Here is a 23332-nt window from a genome sequence, read left to right as displayed (position 1 = left end):
CTTGAGTACTTATTCTACAGTTTTTTATGTCATTTTATATTGCTATTGTTGTATGAGACTACATAATGTCTTCGATTTTTGTCAGTGTTGTCTTTTTCCTGGTTTTAAAGACTGCATTACAGTAAAGGGATGTTATTTTCTGAACTTACCAGACTTTTCTATTATTTGCCTTTACCCACTTAGTCATTATATCTACATTGCTAATTATTATTCATTAAAATTTCATAGTGGTAATACTTTGTGAAAGCACCTATGGTGAAGCCTAAAATATAACTGCAATATCATTTGGTAAAAAATGTTATGCTATTTGATTTTCTGCACATCACCCAGCGTGAGTGTTATATGCATTTGAATACATTCAATGGTAAAATTTTTAAACTAATTATTCCTAACATTCCCATGTGGCAGCTGACACACAAAAATGGCATGACACTAATCTAATAAACCAATGAACTAACTGCTATCTACTGTGGTTACAGTAACATACGCAGCAGAAGCAACAGCATTTAAATAAATAAATATGACAAGATATCACATGCATGACAAGATGCTGCATGTGTGACACAAATAAAGCAAGGCAACAGCTGACATTAAATACTTGGATGTCTAAATGAACTTGCAATGACTAGTTCTCAGGCGCGCACACACACATACACATACACACACACACAGTGGCTGGAGTGAGAGAGGGTGACGTCTTGTCAAAGAAAAAACACCCTCTGCTGAGAAAATAACCCTGCCTAAACCTCTCCCCCGCACACAGGAATGAAAGTGCATTTGAAAGCTATTTTTTCCCAATTTGCTTCTGTTTAAGCAGATTGTCAACTACTGAATACCAAAGCCTGGCTGCCCCCTGACATTATTCATAGCGCAGTGGACCAGGCTCACAGAGTGGAGGAATTAGAAATTACTGAAAGAAATTCAAAACAAAGAGCACTTGAGCTGCGATCTGCGAGGGCTGAAGGCCTGGGCTGCGTTTTTTTTTTTTTTCTCCCGTCCTCTTTTTCTCTTTAAGCCAGGAGTTATATTATGGGTGCAATTTAATATCTGAGAGGAGGGAGGGATCTGGATTTTCATAATCTTATGATAAGGAAAGGGATTAAGAATAAAGAAGGGATTAATTTGCTTGATCTGCCAATATGGTGGACCAACAATTTCCCCCCCAGGAAGTGAAATGTTCTCCTCCTTGTACAAACCTAAGTGTAACCCAATTACTGTTCTCTGAAGAAACTTAATTTGGCCACATCATGTTTTGATGGCTGGCCCTGACCTGCTACTCTACCACTCTCGCCTTACATGATCTGTCACCTGTTGAAGTGCCCTGGTCACATGTTGTGTAACAGTTTACAAAGTGAATGGAGATAACAGTGTATGTACAGTGCAGGAAGTCAAGATCAGTCATTAATTGTCTGGATGAACTACATGACACATATTCAGGTAATTACTGAATCACACATGTAATTATGTAAAGTGAGGTCACACTAATTGAGTGAGGTAGTTCAAGTACAACTGCGTGATGTGTCAGAGAAGACAGTGGCTGGCATTCATTCATTGCTGTAAGGCAGAGGGAAATGACATAATGACAGCCCGAGACTGGTGGTGAATGACTCATCATGCCACAAGTGGAAGTGAAGTGAATGCAAAGGCTTTGAAATGCATAAATCTGGATGAAAAAAAACTATTAAAATGATCATTTGAAAAAAGTTGTTTCCAAACTCAAAAATAGACAACTAACTTAAATCTGCGAGCCAGTATATTGTTATTAAAAGTGACATGTGAATCATTGTACTGTCAGCAAATCATTATGACATCAGCTTTGAAAGATGTCTGTAGCTACTGCATAAAGAAACCATAAAGAGACTATCAGACTCCATAATGCTGTGCTGCATCTTCTATTGGATTTAATTTGTGACATAAACAGCAACTGATTGTGCTAAAGGAAAAAAGAAAGACCACAGAGAACCACAGCATCTCTAATGTCACCCAAAGGCTTCTGAGGAAGCTATTTGAATTCTGACATTCAGGTTTTTTTAGCTAATCCACATTTTTTCAGTGATTTAGAGACAGGAAATCCAGATCTTGGCACAATGCAAGCATATGCCACTTAAAAGCTGTGCGATTAATCACAATTTATTTTATAGCACGAGTTTGGCTTCCAACGATTATGAAAAAAGACAATAGAGATAAAGCAATTATTGTGCTTTTTTTCCGCAAAGATGCTCTTGTTTTATCTTGTGTTTTATATCCAGTGTGGCCCTTTCCATTACAGTGGTGAGCTCAATCTTACCAACTTGGCAACCTCCTCACTGAATTCAGTGACTTTTTAGACCCTCTAGTGACTTTATTTTGGAAAATAACCCACTGCAACTGTAACTGCTGCAGTCACAGTCTGTTGAGCTGTCATCACATTACAAGGTGGAGCTCTAAGGATGACTGCTAACATTTTATTTACAACAGCATCACCCAAATGTGGCGATTAGCATAACGAGACGAAAACAGACTGGGAGTCCCTCTATCCACAGCATTCAGGCAGCCTTCCGCTGCAGATCTGGACTGTGCCAAAGCAATAACTAATGCTAGAGTGTTTACCGATGTGGACATACAACCACACTTACACCTGCTGAAAACTGTGGAAAATACTGAATTTCAGCATATCAAAGGTTCTCACACATTTATTTATTTGTGGTGGCCTCTGATGGCCTAAACATCATCAGCCAGGTATTGATTTTATATTTTTGGAGCTGGACCATTCATTAACAGTACTATTGAAATATACACTACATGGACAGAAGTATTGGGCCACACCTCTTAATTATTGAATTCAGGTGGTTCATTGCCACAAGTGTATAAAATCTGGATGAATGGGCAAAAATTCCCACAGACACCAAAATCTTGTAGAAAGCCTTCCCAGAGGAGTGGAAGCTGTTATAGCTGCAAAGGGGGACCAACTCCATATTAATGCCTATGGATTTAGAATGGGGTGTCATAAAAGCTCCTGTAGGTGTAATGTGCAGGTGGCCCAATACTTTTGTCCATACAGTGTATATACTATTCTACTGCCATTCATTGTACCACACTCTAAGAGCGTACTCTGGGCACAATGGAGCAGCAGAACATCAGGAACAGTGAAAGTAACACTTAACCGTTAACTGAGCTGAGTCTAAAAGTTTGCTTTCACTCACCTCCCCAGCAGCTGCTCACAACTCAAACTTTTCAATGTTTTTTCTCAAAGTGCTGCTGAGGAAAAGAAAAGAACACAGGACGAGCTCCGCCTGTTCAAGGACCCACAAAAAGGTCCCAATATAGAAGGGGGACACAGAATAATAGAAAAAGGACTAACACACACAAGGTTATAAACAAACAAAGAAAAAAGTAAGATTGCCAATCCTTAATATCTTAATGGAAAAATGCATCTTTGTCAGGAAAGTCACTTTGACCCATCTAGCCCAAAATAGTCATTATCAATGGCGCTACCTGGAATGGTTCCCAAACTTCTAAATAATTTCTAATTGACGACTATTTTTAAATTTGGTTTAAAAAAAAAAGAAGCTAATCAGAGTCTTGTAAGCATGAATAAGAGGCGTGACATCATCATTACATGCTAAAAAAATGAATGAAAATGGTGATACATGTGAATGAGACTGACAAAGCTACACAAGTTGCTGTACAGTAAGTCTAAAACTAAAACAGCATGACGAACACTAAGCCACCCGCTTTTCCCAACAGCTACTGCAGTGAACTGAATATGATTTTGTAGGAATGGATGCATCACATGCCATTGATTTCCAAAGAGAGAATGGCTAACAATGTCTGACTGAATAATTAAAAGGCAAATAAGTCTCAGTACAAAACCTGTGTAAGGCAAGTCAGCATCACACATTTCATTATTTTACGGCACTACAGAGACTTTTGACATTTCTCAGCTCTGGCCACTACCCCAGTGGTAGCACTTGAAAATTTCAATGCACCTCTGCACCCGTTTCAATAGTAGATAGTAAACAACAGGAGGGAACTGTTATTATTCTAATAGAAATAAAGCTGCAGCTTTCAGATTTTGCCAACATGAAGACAGAGATGCATTTTTTAGTTTGTACATTTTTATGGGCTTAAAATAATAAATGACATTTAATTTGACAATTAATTTGAAAATGCTACATGTAGCATCGTGTTAAAGTTTGTTTTTTCCAATATCATTATCATCCTGTCGTGTCTCTGAGAAGAAATGGTGTGAAAAACATCGATCAAACACACAAAGCTACAAAGCAGTGTTTCCTACGGTATATATAAGCCATTCAGTACAGAGAGAGAGAGATTCATCTTAAAGCCTGGTGCTTTATGAGGTTTATAATGGGCACTGATCTCTATCTGCAGTGGGGAGGGAAGATGGAGGTGATTAGAAGTTGATGCTCCCTCAGGCTTGGGATTATGGTAAATATACTGGTTCGTCTCCCGGGATCATTAAAAACAGCTTCCTCATCCCCTCCAAGTGACTGCTTATGTTACTGGACCCTTGGAGGCAAAGCAAAACCAGCCACCACTGCTACGGGTTTATAGGGAAATGGAGTGCACGGCACATCACAGGGCAGATTTCCATGTGGTGTTATGAGGAATCCTTTCTGTGGTGTGTTAAGTATGCTCTTTTAGAGAAGAGTCAAATATTCAACGATAAGGACATGACAGAAAGTTGTTGAGAATGTGAAACTGAGTGTTATTTTGCAGAAAATCTATGGAATTACAGCACGTTTGATCCTAAAACACATTAGTGTATTTGTGGAGTTGGAATGTTTGCCCTGGTACTCATGAGAGAGGGAGAAATAGAAAATCGACTGCATGAAGCTAAATTAATAAAATGCAATAATGTTACAAGTCCATCTGAAGCAGAATACGTCTCTTTTACCACGGATGCATTAGAAAACATTCCCATGGGCAAATAGACAACCCCTGTGTTTACTCAGCCAGTCTGCAGGCAGCTGAGACTCTAAGCCACACCATTCAAAACCAACATGTTAAATCCCGCTGAGATATTCAGGGTCAATACGCAGAGTCCCATACTCGCTGTGATGGCAGTGAAGCACCGGTGTTTGCCCTCTGGGAGGTCCAGGCTGAGGCTATGACAGCCTTCAAGCTTTCACACACTTCTCACCTTCAACAGAGAAACTGTTAGAGAGACTCTGACATGAGATGGAGAAAAATAAAAAGTGAGATCAGAAAACTGTTCTCAGCATGCAATGTATACGTATACCTATATACTTTACTGCAGGAGTGCAAGAGTTTACATAAATTTGCTCACATATAATGTTCTTTATACTAACAGCATTCCTAAAAATGTTCATTATGGTGAAATAGTTATTATAGTAAATGTGACGACAACCAACAAGTCAACCAAAGAAAATCTTGGTCGGCTCAAAGTAAACTATGTTCAGGCAAGTGGAATGCCCCAGTTAATCCCCACATGAATGAGATCTCCAATGTTATAAAATGAGAAAATAAACTGCACGCTGCAATGTTTTACCACTTGAGCAACGTGCGTGAGTCCATCTCACCACTAACAGGACAAATGAAAAAATCCATATACAACATAATGCTACTAATGTTAAATATCTCTGAAACACTGCATGCAAAAAAAAAAAAAAAAACCCTCAGTATTTTTAGTCCCAGACGCTAATGTTAGACACAGACACTAGCCATCCTATCACAGTGGAGAAGGGGCAGGACAAATACCACAAAGACCAATTATCACACAGGAGAATTACAAGTGCTGAATAACAACAGCTTCCACTTTTCAGCAAGGAAAATAAAGGCTTTCAGGGACCCAAAGTAATATATTCAACCACTGAGAACTTAATTGGATAAGGGCATACTGTTCGACCAGAAGATTGCATCCCCATTAAACACCAAGGAACATTTTTTTCTCATATACAAATTAAACCTGATATTAACAAGTCTGCAAACTCTTCAGAATTATCTGACAGTTGACTGTTTGCTGAGACCCAGCTACTGCCGCTACATAAAGCTTTTCATTATTGCTCGACACACAAAGCCATTCACAACAACAGTGACAGATTTATTGCTCAAAAATTTGGGTCATTTTCAAAGCAATGGCTTCTTGATTTCAGAGGGAAGTAGGCAAAAGCAGGCCTCTTATTTCTTGCCTGGAACAGTTGATTTTACTGTCTGAATCAACAACTGTTGGTCTCAGATTGTCTGTGATTTGGTATAAAATGCCCTCCTCGTCTGACTTGTTAAAGGTTTTATGCCGACTCAATTCAAAATGAGAATCCTGTAAAAGGGGTTCTACCTGTGCACTTAAGGGGCTGCATGCATTATAGTGTTCTAAAAACCTGAGACTAAGGCCGAAGTATCGGTGTCTAGGTCAAATGTTAGCCTCCTTCCAAGATCAATAGAGAAGACATCGCAGTTGGAAGCTAGTTGGTCCTTGTGTTATACATCTGATAATCAGAATGTTATTTCATTCAAGCATAACCTAGTTTATCTGCTTACCTTATGTAAGCTACTTGTCTTTATTTTCAAATCAGAAGTTTTCACTTCAAAAGTGAACTTGAGGGGCGTCTATTAGTACAATGTTCAAAGGCTATGTCCTTGCTGCAGCAGCCACAGGTTTGACTCTAAACTGTGTCCATTTGCTGCATGTCCTCTCTCCTCCTTTCAACGCCTGAGCCGTCCTATCGAAATGAAGGCATAAAAAGCCAAAAAAATGAGAAATAAAAAAAATAAAATAAAGTGAGCCTGAAAAAGAATGAAGACTAAACACTGACCCTGCTGAAGATAAAAATGGCTGGGGTTGCTGGAGTTTCCCCAAATCCAATAGAGACCAGGACAGAGCAGCTAACATTAGCTTTACCTCTGAAAGCATCCAGGACGTCCACACAGTAAGGAAATCCTACACAGTGGATGTGCCACGCCTGAGCTGCGCTTTAAAAAAATTATCCTGTTTCATAAGAGTTTCATAAGATCAAGACCGGCACAATTTTTCCATCTCGTATAACACAAGTTATTAACACATTCAATCACTAATATTAAAGTCTTGATAATTTCACGACAGCAGACTTATTCAGTAGAGACGTTTCTGCACTTTTCCACCTGTCACATTTTCTGACTTAGTATAGAGCAAGAAAAAAGATACTGAGAACATATGGGAAGATAACGGGCAGATGTGGGTGTAAACAGGACAGATACGCCCAATCAAAGCACTCGCATATAAGCACACAAACACTTGTGTATGTATGCCACGCTCTGTATGTCCTTCTCGTAAACACAGACACAGAGTTGAGAGAGAAAGATGAGGTATCCATCTATCTTTTAACAGATGTGATGAATATCAGTGCGTGACCCGCACGCCTTCCTTGATGCATCACTGCAGTGTGCTTGTCATCTTTGTTTTTCGCTTATTATTCTCAGAGAGAATCCACAGATTTGCCTCAGGTGCATTTTTCATTCTCCGTTTCATTATTTGCTCAGATTAATACGAGCAATGATATCAGCGGCAGCGTGGTCGGCTAAGCTGTGTCTAATAGGCTAGAGTCTAGACATACCCATACCAATTATCCACTGTAAATAGAATCCACGCTTTGGCTCAAGGCTTTGTTTATTCAATTCTGTTCACTTCATACCCACATGATTATAATTAAAGAAAATAAACACCTGCTGAGAAGGTGAAGGCTCAGGAATGTCAGGTACACTGCATCAACATGTGTCATTCGTACAACATAGAGGTGTGCACTTGTATGTCAACTGTGATTAATATAAGGCTACATTCATGGAAACATTACAATGGAGAGAATGCTTTAATTCCAAAAAAGTATCCGTTCATTTCTAACCGCATCCTCTGAAGAGTTCTAATTTTGTATATACATGACTCAAGAAAAAAAAAAAAATAAAATATTCAATCATATTATTTCAAAGCAAGCAGCCATTCTGTCAGTATAGATGCTATGTTTCGCAGACGGCAAATATCCTCTTTTGATAGTGAGCTTTCAACTTGCTGTTATTTTCTGAAGGCCTTTATAATGATAATGCCCTTATAAATAATAAGGGTTGACTTTTTCCCCCTCATCATGCTATTTGATATGTGACAAGCAGAGTTGGGTTGCTTAGCTGCTTGCTACCAAGCGGCTAAGTAATGTGTTAAGACTTTTGCACACCTGCAAAGTATTTTCTGTATGCTTTTTTTTGTGTGTGTCATCCAATAAAAATTGTTACAGACAGAACCCTTGCGCACTGATTTTGGTGCATTTCATTGTTCTTTCTGTTGCACAAATTCACAATTCAAAACTGAATTGAGTCATCAAGCAATGAGGAAGATTTTGTGGGCTTCTCACTTTGTGAAAATAGAAAAAGCAATCCAAAGGTGTCCAGAACAAGGACAGCTTTACCAGCTGATGAAGGAGCTGGGAAATACCGCATACTTTTCCTGGTCTATTACAGGACAGCAGTCCAGTTTAATGGGCTGCTAGCATAGCTGAAGTCACACACACGCGCACACACACACACAGACGGATGCAAAGGAACGCAGGAAATCTAACTTGTTCAGAAAACTGCAATGACAGACTAAAGTTTCAGAGTTAGTGTGCAAACTTGATTTACACAACATGAAGTCACATTGGTTTTTTTTTTATGGGGATTTTCAAAGTAAAATACGGACTTCACTGTAATTCTGTTGACGGTAACTACAAATGTAACACATTACTTTTTCAAATAAATAAGTCAACTGCAGTTATTAAAATATAAATGGACTTGTTACCCATTACTTTTGTCTTGATAATAGCAGATAAACAGCCTTTCCCATATCCTAGATTTTTTTCCAAGATATGATCTAAAATCAACTGTTACATAGCTCAGGTGAGCGGCGCTGAGTACCTCTGTCTTTTGAGTGTTAGTGTGTGTGTGTGTGTGTGTGTGTGCGCGCGCGCACGCACGTGTGCGCGTGCGTGCGTGAGTGCTGGACTACTGCACGCAATCTTTCTGTAAGTTATAACTTAACATTACTCAGAACGCCGGTCAGCCAGTGTAACACTGGACCTTGCTGCAGTGCAATAAATGGAGTAAATCAATCAATCACCGTTTGACAGTCACTGCACATAATAGCCAACACTTCAAATAATTTGTGCCTGCTTTCCTGGAAAAATGGACATTATATCTCACTCCTCAAGATGAGGACAACCTGGTGAGTTGTAGTCTATGTACAGCATTTGAATTACTGTTGAGCTTACAAAGAATAAACCTCAGTATCTTTCCTATTTGTGACTAACTTTCATCATTTTTATTTCATTAGTCCTGTCGTGATAAGAAATTACTGTCAAATGTCTGAGGAACAGATTTTATTTAAATTTACTCTGCTGAGAGCATGGAAAACTGAGCTGTTTTGCTTGATATGAAAGCCTGCCAAGGCAACAATAAATAGACCTGTCCAAATATATCTACTATTTCATTGTTCCACAAGTTACTTTTCATTATAGTGATAATGGGTACAATCATAGATAAAATTTGACAGTCTTGTCCCACACTGTGCCACTGTGACACTAAAATAATATATTAGCAAGAGAATTTGAGCAGATATTAAAATTAAAACCAAAGTTACATTCTCTACTAACTAGAAAAAACAGTAAATGGTAAAGTAATTCAATAACTTTTGAAAGAAGTAATGAATGACTTTAACTAATTACTATTTTTCAGTTGAAAGATTCACTAGTCAAACAAAACAAACTAGAGGTTCAAATGACTTCAAAAATGGATGTCATTTGTTTTGTTTTTTTTTCCAAACATGCAACTCATTCAAAAATATTTAAAGGTTCTGTATCAGACATTCAAAACATTAATACAGTGGCAATTAACCATTTGCTATGTGAAGATGTAGTGGATTAATGTCACCCTGAGCAGAGAATGAAATCACACTCCCTCTGTGTTTTGTGATCACAGCTTCACGTTTTTTTCTTGTAAATGATCTGGTCACACATACATGATAGTGCATGTGAGTCACAGTATTTGTCCTAATGCCTTACCGATTGCCAGCACTCTGCACTGCGTTCAGACAACGGTTACATGCAGTTTCTGCAGAAAATGGCATTGTGGCTGAAGCACAATGCCCACCCCCCTGTTAACACTGTTGGCACTGTTAGCACAGTTAGCTGATGGCTCAGCTATCTCAATGTTGGTAACCGCGTGCAGACAATTCCACCTGTCTCTGATATATAGATGTGCTCTAAATGTTCCTCCTTTAAAAAGCAGTATGATATAACCTTGACTTGACCCTTTTTTTCGTTTCTACTGGGAGCACTTGAATCAAGTTTTGACTAAACCCCTGGCAGTTCTTACTGTTGATCCGAGGACTGTTTTTGTTTTCTACCAGACTGATGTCAGTGTGCCATCATGTCTTCATCAGTTACAATTTAATTTCTACAAATGGCAAATATAAAACATTACACTGGAAGTTATGAATGAGCCATAGGCTTTCTGAGAGCAGGGCTTACTTTCACAGTGACAGTGCAGCCATGACTCAAAGACACACCTTCACCTCGTCAGCTTGTCCTGCTTGCCCACTGACGTACCACGACATTTGCTTACGGCGCAAAAAGAAAAAAGTCTCAGCTGCCCGGCCACCAAACCTGAAGTCATCACTGAGGCTACGGTACATTGCAAGTGACACAAAGTCAGAACCCAAAATCTCAGTATAGACAGGGCTAAATCTTTCATGAATTTATCATTTCTTATTCATAACAACTCTCTATCCACAATTTCTCTTTCTTTTTTTTTTCCAACAGATCTGCAACTGACAAGAGAGGTCCTTGGTGTGTGACCTTGCGGGTGCAGTTAAAGTTAGAAAGTGCAGAGCTTATTCAAAACATCACTAGAGGAAACTGTTGTGACTGGGCCGTCCTGCAGTAAGCCATGCTCTGTTTAATAGAAGTTAGCCATGCATGAAAAATATAGAATACAGATTAGATAAGTGACTATCACTTAAATGATTTGCCTGTGGGCTCCAGCATAGGGGGATTGGTGGGGCACATTACCTTTTCCTAATACCAATTCCATCATATCATGGCCGTACCATCTGTCAGTGATTGTATAACCTTTCAGATTCATTTCTTTCCAGCTGGTCCACAACACTTTCAAGGGACACTAAGTTTAACAGTTTCTATGTCATTTTACTGCCAATTCTTCCGCCAAAGGCTCTCTGTCCTTTCATTATGTTGTCTCTCTTTATATTTAGTTCCTGCTCTCCTCTTTTTTTACATCTCTTTCTCTTTCAGTGTCAGTTATATTGATTCAGTCTCTGTGTGCTATGCCTCTGAGTTAAGCCTGTGGCAAAAGACCCTAGGTGCCAAAGATCTCCACTGTGACCACACATACCATTTGCCCGTGCCCTCTACCTCCAGTGTATTTTACACACACTGAATCCTACTTCGCCGCGCTTTTCTTGATGCAAAGAAATGCTACAAATGGCTGCTTTTCAAATGTGTGAATGAAGCACTGCTGCATTCACACTGTCCTCTTTCAAACTGTCGGCCTCTCACTTCTATCATTTTTCACTTTGCTCTTCAGGCTTTCGCTTTTTGTTAACATCTAGAAAAAAACGTCAGCTCCGTAATTTATTGTGAGCGTACGTCCGTCTCTCAACATAAACACCAACACAACAAAAATCCTGCTCAACACTGTAACCGGCCAGGTGAATTGTGGCCATCTCATCCAAAATGGGAAAATAAAATTAATGGTTTAAACAATAGTATCCCTTTGGTCTGCTGTTCTGCACAGATAAGCAACGGACTTCAGTTTGTGGGTCAAGCAGGGGTGAAGTCGAGCTTTGGTTCTGGATTGGAGCGAAGGTAGTCCAGGACTACAAAGGCACCAAAGAGCACCTGATTCCCCTTAATTCCCTTTAACAGAACCTGAGAGACAGAAAGAGACAAGGACGGCTGAACAGAGGCCTCAGGAAAGTTTTCTAAACTTTGTCTTTAAAGGGCTGAAGCACTGTCTTTTTTATCGTCATTCAATCTGCATTTACTAATAAGAGGCGCTGGGCTTAAAATTGACACCATCATTAAAGCTGCTCACATCTCAAAACAACCCCTACAATTTTGTATTACATTTTAGAGATTAGTGACAAAATGACTCTGACACTCTCCTGCCTGTCAAGGCTGTGTATTTCCAGACCATTAAAACTTTATGGCCCGTGTAAACCTCTCCTAACATCTGGTGGAAATGACGGTGGTTTCAGGAGCCAAATGTGTGTTGTGAACACACTCATATGATGCAAAAGTTAATACAGAGCAAAATCAGCCAATCATGGTTTGGTTCTGGAGCTTCAATATTCAAAATGTATTTAATTTTCAACAAAGAACGACTTTTTTTTAATAAAACCTGAGGTAGGCTAGCAGTTCATCGATGATAATTATGTTCACTTTTCCATATCAACAACAACAAAAAAAGGTGGCCAATAAGACAGTTTCCACCTTAAACCCTCTCTCCCCTTTTTACCCCATCAGACAAAAATCTGGTCACCTCACCTTTGTTGGACATTTTCAGTAAAACAATGCATGTCATGAATATTGTGAGAGATTTAGTCTCTAAACCCCAGTGAAAAATCTCCCCTAATGTTCAGCCTGGATGGCTGGTTATAGAGAATAAATTGTTATATTTTCACCATCATTATCATGCTGTTCAGTTCACTGCACTTACGCCTTGTAGATGAAAGTGTTGTCATCCTGGAAGACATTGCAATTAGTGAAGAAATGTATCATGGGAAGAAAGTGGTTGCTCAGAAACATCATGCTAATGATGATTACAATTTACTAGCATGCTAAAGAGGAAGTGCAACTCCTGCACAGTCCCATGACACTTTTGTGGCAATGACTTAAATAATTACTGAAAATAATCCACATTGATTATGCCATTTTTCTCCCTTTGCTCAGTTGCAGTCAATGTTTCAATGATTTCATAAAGCCGAAGTCTTTATAGTATTCAGAGTTTCCTATGTTTTGCACTGTCTGAGTTTGGGGAATTTGTCTCACTTTGGGGATAATTTCAACACTGTGAAGGTCAAAATAGGTCTGTTGACTTATATTCGCTGTGTCTTTGTTTTGGCAAATATTGGATGTTAAAATTTAACACATTAATTTAACACATTAATACCTGATTGATTTAGTTCCTCTTTAGGACCTGAAATTACGATTAATTTTTGCAAAATGAAAAATAAATAATAATCTGTTTATCCTCTGTGTTTGCTTTGACCCATGTAATCATGTGGTCAAAATGTACTAACTAATTTGGTTTCCCTTAAGTGCTTATCACAGGATCTGAATTTTAACTTGACTGCTTGACTGATAATGTCTGACAATTTAACTGTTGTGATATCTAGACCCCTGTCTAGATATCACAAATGAATGAGCCTGAACACTGGCAAGCAAGTAAGGCCGGGCAATATGAAGAAAATCAAATATGACAATATTTTTTACCAAATACCTCAATATAGACATTGCAACAGTCTTGTAGGATTGACTACTGATCCTTTCATCCATTTTCGCAGAATTAGATTTTTGATAAATAATTACTTCTAATGTGGATATAATGACATGTGCGTAATGTCAAATGATAGAACAGAGACAACACTCTTACATTGTTTTATAACACTTATGATTTTACGCAATCCCATCTGCAGCCTACAGCAACGTGACAGGGACGAATAACATACAGTAAAAGCAAAAATTTGTTACATTAAATTAAGATTATGTTTACATTTTCTAATAATGAATTGGTCAGAAAAAAAAAGTGTCATAGCATAACATATTTTTGAATTATTCATATATTGCTGTTATTGTTAACTGTTGTATAAATGTAAAAATGTTTGGATAAAGTATAGCTACTTTTATGCTTGTTAAACCTTTTTTGACTTGAATCAAATTAAAAAAAAAAAAAATAAATAAAAAAAAAGCCACACTAAGAGCGCCAACTTCATAGTGGGCCACAGCACTGATCCATTCGTATATCTCCATTGTGTTTAACTGTTATATATGCGAGTACCCTAAGGATGAATGACACTCCATTGCATTTTACAAGACTAACATGCAGAGCTGTATTTTCCAACATGTACATGGTTTTCTGTGTTGGCTCTTAAGAATAAGTCCCCTCTGTAGATGCATGTTTCCTCAGGCTGCTCTCACAATTTAAGGACACAGCTTGCAGCAATGCCCTTACAGCTGCAGTGTTTCAGCATTCATGCGAAAATGTTTCATGCCCACAAGCAGCAATGGAATCAAATTAAAATCAAAACCATATACTATATATCATATTTTTCCACAGAAACCAACAAATAAGAACATGAGTCTCTACTACAAAACTACTTGATTAATGGTATCAGGGTAAAACTATTAAATTGCATTTATTAGCTTTTTAAATATGCTGAATCATTTAATGAAGTAATGGAACATAGTAGGCAAACGATTCCTGGTGTTATTTTGTGATACAGCATGTCAGATTAATTCCAGTATGGCAGCACAGTGTGTGATGTCATATCAAACACATTGTTGATGAATGGCTGTATGTAGGCTCTGCTGTCACTGCACAGCCTTAAGCCTTATGTCACACTGACTCAGAATCCCAAACCTGTTGGGATATAAATGTATTATTCTACAACAGAATGACATTTGTGGCTCTGGCTCATCCGATCTTGCAGGAAATGGATAAATATTGTGAGTTATAGAAAAAAAAAAAAGAAAAATAAAACAGGTTGTATATATGCGGTCACTATAAGATCAGGTTATTTCATACAGTTAATTTGTTTATCTCTTTACTATGGAAATGAACTTTGGTGTTTGGGGGATTTTTTTTATTGTTAAAGTTTATTCTCCTCAACTAGGATACTTAAAATTGTTTGTCATAATGTAACTTTGTTGTTGTACTTATAAAAAGGGATGCAAAATCTAGGCTACACTATCAATATGGCGCATCCTAAATATCTAAAAGTCCAGAGATTAGAAAACCAGCTGAATTATGAAAACAAAACACAGGTTTTTTTTTATTGTTATCTCCAGTGGTTTAACTTCACTGTACTCTTAGTAACACACCCTAAACAGCATGTGTACTGTAGCTTAAGGACACAAAACCTCTGGAAAAAAGTACTGAAATATGTGATGGCATGAAGGTAAGGCAAGGCAAAAAATAACATTTTCTACATCCGCTCCTCAATAACTTTTGCACTTTGGATTTGGATCCAGCGGTTACAAATAGGTTGTAATTTTGAGTTTGACTTGTGTGACTTCAAGATGATTACACTGTGAAAGTTGCATTCGTAACTATGGATGTACAGTTGTTTATCTTCATATGTAGCAATATAAAGGAATATTTTTTAAGTATTAAAGGAGGCCTTCATTCTGGATAATGAATCAATTGATTCACGCTCATTACAGTCCAAATTATAAAAATTTCACTGTGCTTAAATTATTTTTTAAGTATTTCCCAAGTGTATAAAACATTGTGGAGAGGCTGCTAGTGACAGTTTCATGAACCAGCCTTGGGGAAAATGTGAATTACATTAGTGTGTGGAAACAGCTGCTGCTATAAGCGACTTTTTGAATTGGGAACCTCATAGTTCTGTGGAATGTATGAGTGCCAGTGTAATGTCCTGTCCTCACAGGCGGATCGACATTGCACAGTACTTGAGGTAGAAAACACTATAGTATGCCGCTTCATCAACAAAGCAGGAAGTCCTCAAACTAAGTTTGCCAATCATGGTTCAGCTGGTGTCATGGTAATCAGTTTTGTATTCTGGTGAGTGAAATATGATGTATGAGCATCTGCTTTCCAAATGAGTTTACACTAGAGTCAGAGCCCAATATCTCTGGGCAAAGGTAATCATTTCTTGTTCTGTCTTTTAAGCTGAGAGATGGAAGAAGGTGCCGCTGAGGTGGGAGAGAGCCAGATGGATATTACGCTGACTTTTGAGGAATGGAAGGCAAACAAAAGGGTAACGGGGGAGGAAGGTAAACTCAATCTTCCATTTCAGAGTTTTTTTTTCCCCTTTATATCTGTCATGGCTTTCATGTGCAGTGTCCTAATGACAGGAGGCTGGTAAACAGAGAGGTGAAGAACAGACTCTCTGATGACATTTTTCTTTACACATGTGGCATCACAGCACATGCCAGTCACAAAGCAGCCACGCAGAAGAGGAACGATGGATAGAGAGAGGGAGAGGAGAAAAAAGTAAAGTTTGTGGTATTGTTCTTCCACGTATCCTTAAGGAGTGTGGACATTTGTGAAGTAAGGTTCTCTGAGGTTATTTTCCTATTAAAACTCTTTTTATTTTTTTTATTTTAAAGTTCTTCTACTGTAGAGCATCACAGCTCAATTGCAAGATGTGTAAGAAAAAAAAGGTTTTCCTAATGTATATATATATATATATATATATATATATATATATATATATTTTTTTTTTTTTTCAAAATAAAAATTTTCATCTTACACCAACAGAAACTCACCATCTCTGTGTCGTTAATGAATAAACAGTTAATGCTTTCAATGACATATGCCTTTCCCCAATGAGAAAATCACCCAATATCCACCCTTCTTCTTCTTCTAATGGCATTTTGGCTGGCTGTACACTGCAAAGTGTAATGCTGCCCAGCACAGTCTAGGAGTAGTTACTCAACTCATATATTAGAGTACAGACCAGCTGCATGAAGGTATCCAAGAAGTGCTCCATCAACAGGTTGAAAGTTTGATATTTATCTTATTAAAAAACAATGTGTTAGACTGTTTCCTAATTTCCACACACACACACACACACACACACACACACACACACACACAAAAACCATCAGGATGTTTACTGATGACTTTCAAATAACTGGCAAGACCACAATGTCCCAGTGTCAGCTTAATTAAAACCACATCATCCTTTCTGCAAGACTTAAGCAGCAGCCTCTTCCTTTTGACTGATGGTTGCAAGGAGAAATAATGCCTTCCCCTTCGCTCTTCATCCCCTTCTTTTTCTTTGCAGATGCTGCTGAATTCTCCTTTCCCCAAAGGGACTTTCAAATCAACACTGTCGTAAGATAGACTCTTTTGCTAGCTTATCAGAAATGCCATTCTCTTCGATACCTTTATGCCCCGGTACCCACAAAAATTCAACATGACACCCCAAATTCCCAATCTGAAGCAAGCCACACATAATCTCCAGAAGCAAATCAGGACGGGATGCTGATTTCCCCTCTTTTAATGCCAACAACCAACCAAATGCCAAACCCAGCTTTCCCTGAGGCTGGATCCCTAGACCCATCTGTGAAAATCTGCACATATTCTTTCTGCACTTGATTTACATATCTGCCAGCAAAACAACCAAGAAGTTTCTTACTGTGCATCTAGTCAAGTAGGGATAGGTCTACTTCAGGTACTGGTAGAAACCAGTCAGGGACAGGAGACCAAATAGACCCAGAAATATTTCCTTCCTCAAACCCAATGTCATCTGCAAGCTGTTCAATGTGTTGGATGAAATTAGATTCCTAGCTAATAAGCTATAATACCGTCATCTATTTTGGACTCTCTGGCCCCCTGTCCACTCAAAGGCCAGCACTGTCAAAACATCTTGTTACTGGTCAACAGAGCAAATTGGAGTGCTAAAGTTGTAGCAGATTCCAACTCCTGATCATGGTGATTTCATTGAATTAAGTGAATTTGGATTGATTGACTTTTCTTCATTTAAAATCCGGATGTGCCTGAGCCGTTGAGGTGATATAGTTCACAGAGCATGTCAGAGCAAAAGCTAAGACATCAAATCCAAGGACCTTACCACAGAGCTCCAAGAGAGAGCGGTTGTGAAATACGAGGGAAGAGGAGGAATATATTGCTGACACATTCCAAGTTTAAAGACGTCCAGAAAGCCTCTTCTTTGTGAAACACAGATTTTAAGAGTCAGCAAGACTTTCAAAAACATTCAGAAGTCTGGTCAAACTCTGTAACCAGGCAACAAGGGCCTGGGCCAGTGAGGTGACCAATAACTAAGAGCCTCAGAATTCCTCTGCAGACATGAGTAAACCTTCCACAAAGACAAGCATCACTGCAGCAATCCATCAATCTGGCTTTTATTCTGTTGTGTCCAGATGGAAACAACTCCTGAAGGGAAAAAAACAACAACAAAAAAAAAGCATGCATGTGACATTCTGCCTGCAAAGTGGCGAAGCAGTCCTCTGGTCTGAGGACAGAGGAACTGAACTGAATGCAAGCTGATGTCCAGCAAAGCCTCAAGGTAGCATCACTGTGCAGGGGAAGCATGGTTAAGGATAAATGTTACTCAGCGGCATGTATTCAGAAACTTATCAGGTTTGGGGAAATAATAATGTAAAATGAAATGAAAAGTAAAGTCTTAAACAAACTAGAAAAAAAAAAAAACTAGAACATGCATGGCCTTTGATTCACGAGTAATCTGAAGCACACAGTCAATAAAATGCTGCAGCAGTTTAGTCTGAACACCTTTCACCAAACCTAGGGATCACAGCTCTCAAAAACCCTTCCACTAGAATAGAGCCAGATAGGATCTGCAAGGAAGAAAGTGAGAAACTTCCCAAATCAAGAGATGCAAAGCTGACAGCTAAAGCCAAGAAGAGTCAAAGCTTATGCTTTGACCATTTGCCAATGGTGCTTCTCCAAATTGGTGAATAAAGGGTTCAGGCAGATACGTTGTTTTTTGGGGGGTTTTATTGCAAGGGGATCATTTTTTTGATGAGGAGTTTTGTTCAAACATTTGAGGGCCATGTAACAATTCTGAACTTTTCTATGTTTCATTATTTGAATTAATTTAATATTTAGGGAATCAACTGACAACACTGTAGAAATCTGCAGGAGGAGTCTGTCACTGTCTCGTGCACAGCCCATATTTTATTGATGTTGTGGTGCTGGACTTTGCAGCAAATGCCCTGTGTGAGTTCTCTGGATACACAAAGGCCGCAGTCTTCAGTTGACTGTTAAATATTGCATTGTGATGAGCCGCCTCTTATCCACCACGGTCAAGGCACCAACCACGACTGTGGTTAACTTATGAATTAATTTATTCTGCTGCCTTCAGGCATGAATGGAGAGAATTGAGCAGTGTGTGAAGAGGACTTTTTTTTAAATCTATTTTCTCACTGTGGGAGGAGCACATGCCACACCAGGATTGAAATCCAAAAGGATTTTTTTAAAACTCAAATTCAGTATGTTTCAATTTAAGTGTATTACTGCGTGCTAAAGCAAAAGTTAAACACTATAAGAAAACAACTCATTCTGTTTGTGCCCATTGTTAGAAGTAGTTTGTTACTCCAGCTTACCTCATTGTTGAAGACTTTGCTGTTAAAAGACTTCTGGAAGTTCCTGTCCCTGGTTGCGAAAAAATAAGCACGTATCCCACTGTAAAACAAAAACATGACATTTCACACTTTGTTTGAGATGTAACAAAATAAACAGGGAGACTTAATATATATTTGGCTGATAAATTATCATTAATAGGAAATTTGTATTATCATGTTTATTTTAATAATAAAGTTATTGCCGATAAATAGCGCAGATAATACCAAGCCAGGACCCAAAACAGGAGATGATGGGATACCAAAATTTGGTTTGTTAGCTGCCAGTAATCACAGAGAAGAAGAATAACAAGCCCAGCATGCTGACTAGATAGCCAAACATGCCGCTGTGGACGATTCAGAGAAAAACAACACATTTGCACTGAGGGTCTTATCCACAACCAACGCACATCTCATTGAATCAGCAAACTTCTTGCTGCCATTAAGCAGGCTAGACACAGTTCTGAAGGACTGTCTCCAGAGCATTAGCATGAGCCAACGCTGCAGCAGTGGCTTACATACAACACAAGGACTTTAAATGGCCCCAACAAACACAAAAAGGCATTTCTCTGTTGTTACATGCATTAATAATCATTAAATTAGCCCTATTGCTGTGTGTGTGCAGCCAGACAGCAATGAGCTCACACATCCGTAGCAGCAGTTGCCTAGTGCCTCTGTAGGAAGGTGGAGAAACTTAACTGTCTGTTTCAATTACTTGTTTAACGCACTGGCATGTCTGTTTTGATAGATTAGCATTTCATTTCTATTCTTTGGGAAAAATCCTCTTTCAAAACTGAAGTATGTTAGGTAAGTTTTTTTTTTTAAATAAAAAACACTTATTAGATTTGGTTAGGTCAGAAGTATGGAATATTAAACCTTCTGTATTTTCTAAATAAATCTTAGCCTCAGAGATGCAAAAACTACAGGTTGTAAACTTCTTTTTAAGATACAAAAGTGTAAAATTATTTGGTATAAGACATGTATAAATCAGTTATCAATATAAGCTGAAAAAATAACAAATACTGAGCCATAGGGGTGCTGGTTTTGTTTACCTTAGAACAGAGTCAGGACAGTTGTTTTCCCATATTCAGCCATTACAGCCACATTGTTAAATTCTGTTTTGTCACTTTTTTTATAGTAATAAATTCAGTACTTGGGATTTTATTGCAGCTAATAAACTCTTGTGTAAAAGTAGTTTACAACAGTGCATACAGTGAAAAAGCAACATGGACATTTTCCTCATAACCTTCCATCATAATTTGTCCCCCAAAAAATCATTGCAGCCCTTCTCTGTGAAATAACTGATCTCACTCTTGCTGTGCTGTGGTAGTGATTTTTTGCTAATTCGAATCAGCAGTATTCTCACTTACAGTAGTGGAAAGGTTGATATTTATTTTATTGAGATAAATACTAATCAAATACAGCAAAAATGAGCTTTATTTAATCAAATGCAACAATAGATTTATACTTGAAAAACCATGTCGTGTCCTTCACTGATGGAATGGGGTTTGGCTGAGGTGAGTTAAGGTCCAAATCTTCTGTGCCAAGTTAATCCCTCTCCATACAAGGGAATGAAAGGATAGTCAGGACAGTAACATTTTAATTTGGAGATGGTACAGTAGCAACATTGTTTTAATGTTTTGAGAGCTTTACAGGGAAATCTTCCTCTAAGCTTCGGGCCACACAACAAAGCTATTCCTTTTATTTTGAATTACAGTAAAAGCCTGTATCTGACATTGAAGACGATTAAATTGTGTCATGGTGACCTAACATGTCACCCACTCACTTTATTTAAGGAACCTGGCGCAGCCCAAGAGGTCTGTCAAGGCCACAGTTCAATTATTCTTTGATGCCAAAAGCTCAGATACAAAATGCTCAAAGCTGTGTGTTTGCAATGATTAATGCCCTATGTGTGTCATATTTTCATACCAACACATGTTCTTCAAGAAGTCATAAATGAGCTCATATCCTCTTCCCATATTTTCAACTCAATTATCTCTACTTGTGACTCTTTCCGATGGCTCTGTCCTTACCTGACCTTCTATAACTGGGTCAACACCAAACTGTGAAGCATAGGTACGTGGAGGCCTGCATGTTGCCCCAACCCATCAGCCCCAAACGTCCAATATAATCCCCCCCACCTTTGATCATGATTTCCTCCTAATCCGGTTGAAAGTGTTAGGTGAAGACAGCCAGAGGCAATATGTCTGCTCAGGGTAGGATACCGGTTTCCTCTTGTGGAGGAACAGCGTTAATTACCTCTATGCGTACACTAAAACTAACCCGAGTGACCAAAGTGAAAGTTAAATCTCTGATTGGATGAATCAGCAGCATGGACTCTTGAGTTCTTATTGATGTGAGCTGCGAAACACAGCTGGAGAGGCGGTGGAAGCTTGGGCTGCATCCTTTCTATTCAAACTTCATTATAACTGATTAAAGTGACTTTGCAACACCACATCATCTGGTCACATCAGATGAGTGGATTAGCAGAAGGGAGGGATTTTTTTTTTTTTTTTTTTTTTTTACTCCTCTGAGTTTTACAAAGACTGTGCTTTTAATCCTCACATCATACATTTTGCATGCAGAAACACTCTCACACACACACACACACACACACACACACACACACACATCCCATAACCACAATCATCTGCTACCACCCAGGAAGATCTGACCTTTTGTTCTCTGCTGGTTAAGCTGATAGAAGACAATGGACAATGACAATGACATTCGCAGTCCTTTGAAGAAAAAAAATTCAAAACTGCAACCTCAAACCTGCATTAATATATGTCATTGAGGAACTGCGACATGCTGAACAGGTAGAGATAATGGACAAATGGGAATACATGTTTTACACTTCTCATGACCGAAATTCACATTCAAGTTCACAGAGTTTGGGTTCTGAGCACCCTCAGTGTACCTGATTTAGACACAGAAATTAAAAGGTAGCAATAAAACTGTTTGCATTGAATGAAACTCTCATGAGAGTTCAGGCAGGAAAACTATACTTTAGCTTGTGTTAGTCTGTAACTCACTTCCATACCATCTGTCATTCACTCCTTGCACACATGTTAACTATAATTTCTATAAGTGTTGAGGGCTGTCAACTGAGACATCAGCTGTTCTGTCAGCTGATCAAAGTTAACCACTAGCACAGTGGCACTCCTCATTTATCTTTTCATCTTATTTCTTTATGTTTTACACATGGCTCTCTTTCTTCCTGTAGTCTTTCATGCTACAGTTGTGGACATCCTCCACCTCATCATTGCTGCCTACTCTTTGCAGATTCACCAGCCTCATCAGCCATAAGTCTGAGTCATCAGGCAACACCACCAGTGTCTGGGCTTCACTGGATATTTATCTTGATGCCCTGATGTCGCTAAACTACAAATCTCCTTCAGGAGTCCAAGCATCAAACACTTCCTTCCAAATCTTAATCTGTTAATCTGTGCATCTGCAATATGTATTCAACAGTTGTCTTTATTTCATTTACCTGTCTCTCCTGACTGAAATACCTTTTTTGTAATGCCTGGTGTGTTATGCAGCATTGTTATATGGTTTGTTTAGTTAAATATTGTGCTTTGCATTTTTGTATTTACTTTTATTTTTACTTGAAACGGTGTACGTCCTACAAATTTCAGAAAATACTCTGATAATAAAGGGCGATCAGTTATTGGGATACTTATTCATCAGTCACTAGTCTTTAGCACAAGTGAACAAAACATTTAATTTGAGATATTTGTTTTTTTATTTGGTTTTAGTGCTTTCCTTTTTTTTTAAACCTCTTCCTATGTAGGTATCAAATTCTGTTTATCGATCAATTATGTTTGTGAGCAGCTGTGGACCCTCCCCTAACCCAAACTTCCTGCTGTCAGATGATCCCACTTCCAGCTTCTTCTCAGCTGTTGTCTCAATGACCCCATACAAATTAGGCCTGTATTTATCTTATCATACTCTTCTCAGAGTGACACATATTTGGTAACATTCTAGGTTTAGACCCAATAACA

The 23332-nt window shown here is 38.5% G+C and overlaps 1 protein-coding gene across 2 annotated transcripts in view; it reads right to left on the bottom strand.

Moving 5' to 3' along the window:
• The window catches only part of LOC121960482 (uncharacterized), a 111586-nt gene that overhangs the window by 10261 nt on the left and 77993 nt on the right, over positions 1-23332 (bottom strand). For both annotated transcript variants that reach the window (XM_088071803.1, XM_088071802.1), the window contains one exon: positions 19311-19389. In XM_088071803.1, the coding sequence (XP_087927929.1) occupies positions 19311-19389 (79 nt within the window). The remainder of the gene's footprint in view (positions 1-19310; positions 19390-23332) is intronic.

Source organism: Plectropomus leopardus, chromosome 21, assembly GCF_026936395.1.
Source record: "Plectropomus leopardus strain MGB_pleo_1.0 chromosome 21, ASM2693639v1, whole genome shotgun sequence".
NCBI classification, from domain to species: Eukaryota; Metazoa; Chordata; class Actinopteri; order Perciformes; family Serranidae; genus Plectropomus; species Plectropomus leopardus.
This window is presented reverse-complemented; position numbering and strand designations above follow the sequence as displayed.